This window comes from Medicago sativa, chromosome 7 (genome assembly GCF_051527215.1).
Source record: "Medicago sativa cultivar Bolivia chromosome 7, Bolivia_mono, whole genome shotgun sequence".
Taxonomy (NCBI): domain Eukaryota; kingdom Viridiplantae; phylum Streptophyta; class Magnoliopsida; order Fabales; family Fabaceae; genus Medicago; species Medicago sativa.
In genome coordinates this window covers 4,901,539-4,904,873 of record NC_140755.1, presented here as the reverse complement: position 1 = coordinate 4,904,873, position 3,335 = coordinate 4,901,539, and the positions used below count along the sequence as shown (strand labels likewise).

Here is a 3,335-nt window from a genome sequence, read left to right as displayed (position 1 = left end):
AAACCACCAAAAAAGAGTTTAGTTATAGTTATATAACCGGAACAAATGATATTTTTAGGGGAAAAATAGAACACGTGAGAAGAGGGAAGATGGGAAAAAAATAATCTAAAAATAAAGAAACCCTTTTTCAGTGAGTCCACGGATCAACCCAATCCATTTGTGCAGCGAGAAATGTTCTTCTCCCATATGTTTTTGCTCATTTCCGTTCTACGTGAGTTAACCTACGCTGAAAAATACACCTATGTGAGTTAACTCAAGTTGAAAACAACTATTTGACGGAAATGAGTAAAAACATATAGAAAAGAGAAATTATCTTGTTGAGCAAGCTAAACGGTCAAACTAGAGAGACAGACTCGAAACTTAAGCCCAACCGATCTAAAATGGCGGGTTAACCCGGCTAGAATCTATTTTGCCACGCTTTCTGCGCGCATGTTTACTGCTTGTCATTCAAATGGTCCATGATGAGTCAAAGACTATGGAGCGATACAGAAAGAAAATGCTTCAACATACTTCAATCATCAAAAACCAAAACTTTGAAAACATTACTTGAAATCCACGCTTTCATTCTCCGAAATTCTCTTCATGACAATCTTCACCTTCTCACCAAATTCATCTCTTCTTCCACTTCTCTCGCTCTCACTACTCCTCGCAGAAACCACGCCGTTTCCATTGTTCAACACGCTCGTCGTTTCTTCAACCACACGCCACCCCACAAACGCGATGAATTTCTCTGCAACACTATCATCAATGCCCATTTCTCACTTCGTCAATTCAATCACGGTTTCACTCTCTACAACCAGGAGTTTTCTAAAGACTGTTTTTTTAGACCTAGCTCTTATACATTTACTTTGATTTTAAAGGGTTGTGCTGTTTCTGATGCTAAAAGAGAAGGTTTTCAGATTCATGGAGTTGTTTTGAAAAATGGGTTTTGTTTTGATTTGTATGTAGGGACTAGTTTGGTTGATATGTATGTCAAATTTGGTGATGTGAGTTTTGCTAGGAAGGTGTTTGATGAAATGTCTGTGAGGAATTTGGTTTCGTGGACTGCTGTTATTGTTGGGTATGCGAGGTGTGGGGATATGGTGGAGGCAAGGAAGCTTTTTGATGGTATGGTTGATAGAGATGTTGCGGCTTTTAATGTCATGATTGATGGGTATGTGAAGATGGGGTGTATGGATTTGGCGAGGGATTTGTTTGATAAGATGAGGGTTAAGAATGTTATTTCTTGGACTAGTATGGTTCATGGTTATTGTGAGGATGGTGACACTGATGAGGCTAAGCTTTTGTTTGATTGTATGCCGGAGAAAAATGTGCTTAGTTGGAACGCGATGATTAGGGGGTATTGTCAGAATGGACGGTCACATGATGCATTGAAGTTGTTTTGTGAAATGAGGGGGAATGTGGATGTGGAAATGAATGAAGTAACTGTTGTGAGTGTTCTTCCTGCCGTTGCTGATTTAAGTGCTTTGGATTTGGGTGGTTGGATTCATGGGTTTGTACAAAGGAACCAGCTTGATGGCTCTGTTCATGTTTGTAATGCTTTGGTTGATATGTATGCAAAATGTGGAGAAATTGGAAAAGCGAAATTGGTTTTTGAGGAGATGATGGAAAAAGATACAGGTTCGTGGAATGCTTTGATAAACGGTTATGGAGTCAATGGATGTGCAAAGGAAGCATTGGAGGTGTTTGCGGTGATGTTAAGGGAAGGATTTGAACCGAATCAGATAACTATGACTAGCTTGTTATCTGCTTGCAATCATTGTGGTTTGGTAGAGGAAGGAAGAAGGTGCTTCGAAGCAATGGAGAGATTTGGAATTGTGCCTCAGATTGAGCATTATGGTTGTATGATTGATCTTTTAGGAAGAGCTGGATGCTTGGATGAGGCTGAAAATTTGATTCAGACCATGCCTTATGATCCTAACGAGATAATACTGACTTCGTTTCTGTTTGCTTGCTGTTACTTCGAAGATGTTTCAAGGGCTGAAAGAATTCTAAAAATGGCAGTGAAACTGGAGAAGGAAGGTGCTGGGGACTATGTGATGTTGAGAAATCTGTACGCCACAGAACGGCGGTGGGCAGATGTGGAGGATGTTAAAGAAATGATGAAGAAAAGAGGATCAAATAAAGAGGTTGCTTGGAGTGTTATTGAAGTTGATGGCAGATTTAGAGAGTTTGTGGCTGGTTATTACTTGCATTCGCATTCGCATTTGCATCTGGAGGTTATTCAGTCAACATTGGGGCAGTTATGGAAGCACATGAAAGTTGAAACACTTTGCTGAAATTCAAAAGACAAAAGCTGGAAGAGAGAGAAATGTCAAAAGGAAGTTGGAATTTGAAAAGATGGAACAACATGTCTGGTTCTGTATCTCTTTCAAAATCTTTAGTCCATTCAGGAGCAGGATCTTAAGTCAACCACAAAAAAGATAGTGATCACAGACCATATGACCTTTCCCATGTGAGTTATCAGAGATGGGTTGTTCTATGCCACAAGATAAAAACAAAATGATATACTAATGAGAGGGAAAAGACTAGGTACTGATCAGAAATTCAATGTAATTCTCTGTAGAACAAATAACAATACTTGTACCCATATTTGAGTACTCTGGAACAAGATTTTATAAAATACAACACCTGCATACCTGAATGAATGAGTTCACCTCATTTTGGCATTTCAGATTTATAAAGCTCTGTTAATGAAGTTGTTATACTTAACAAAACTAAAAAAGAGACCTAATCAGAAGTCATGGAACCGGAAGATCACCGTGCAAACCACATTATTGGAATTCAGTTCACTGTATTGAGCATTTCGATGAAAGTGTGAGTGAATAATGGAGCAATTCTTTCACTGGTGATGCAGAAAATGAGTTCCTGTTGTGTGTCCATGATTCTGGCCATAGGACACTAAGTATGTTTGCTGTTATGGCCTTTTACTAATTGAAAAGTCCCAATTGATGAATGAAAGTTACTTCCTGTTTAGTTAATGTTTTTGTAATCCTTTTACTGTATAATATTTAACCGGTGGTACTGAGGATAACTGATGAGTTGCAACAAGCTGGTTAGAAATTGTATGTAAGTTATCCATATTGTACTGTGTAAGGGAAAGTACCACAGAAGTTCAACTCCACAACTTGTTCTTACACGATACAACAGAAGTTCTTTAGAAAGTGAATTAAATATATAAACTAGTGAAGTGCTTCTTCTGATAAGTTGACTTATATATATATATATATATATATATATATATATATATATATATATATATTTCTTCATTTCCAGTAATTCTCAAGAAATCTATTCCTTATTGCGTGATTAATATCCAATCAAACTAGCACTAT

The 3,335-nt window shown here is 37.7% G+C and overlaps 1 protein-coding gene across 1 annotated transcript; it reads left to right on the top strand.

The window, feature by feature from the left end:
* The first annotated feature begins 364 nt into the window (after positions 1 to 364).
* AHG11 (Pentatricopeptide repeat (PPR-like) superfamily protein) lies at positions 365 to 3,127 on the top strand. The gene has a single exon (XM_085725286.1). It carries the CDS (start codon positions 459 to 461, stop codon positions 2,277 to 2,279), a length of 1,821 nt encoding a protein of 606 aa, XP_085581412.1. The 5' UTR covers positions 365 to 458; the 3' UTR covers positions 2,280 to 3,127.
* The last annotated feature ends 208 nt before the right edge of the window (positions 3,128 to 3,335 follow it).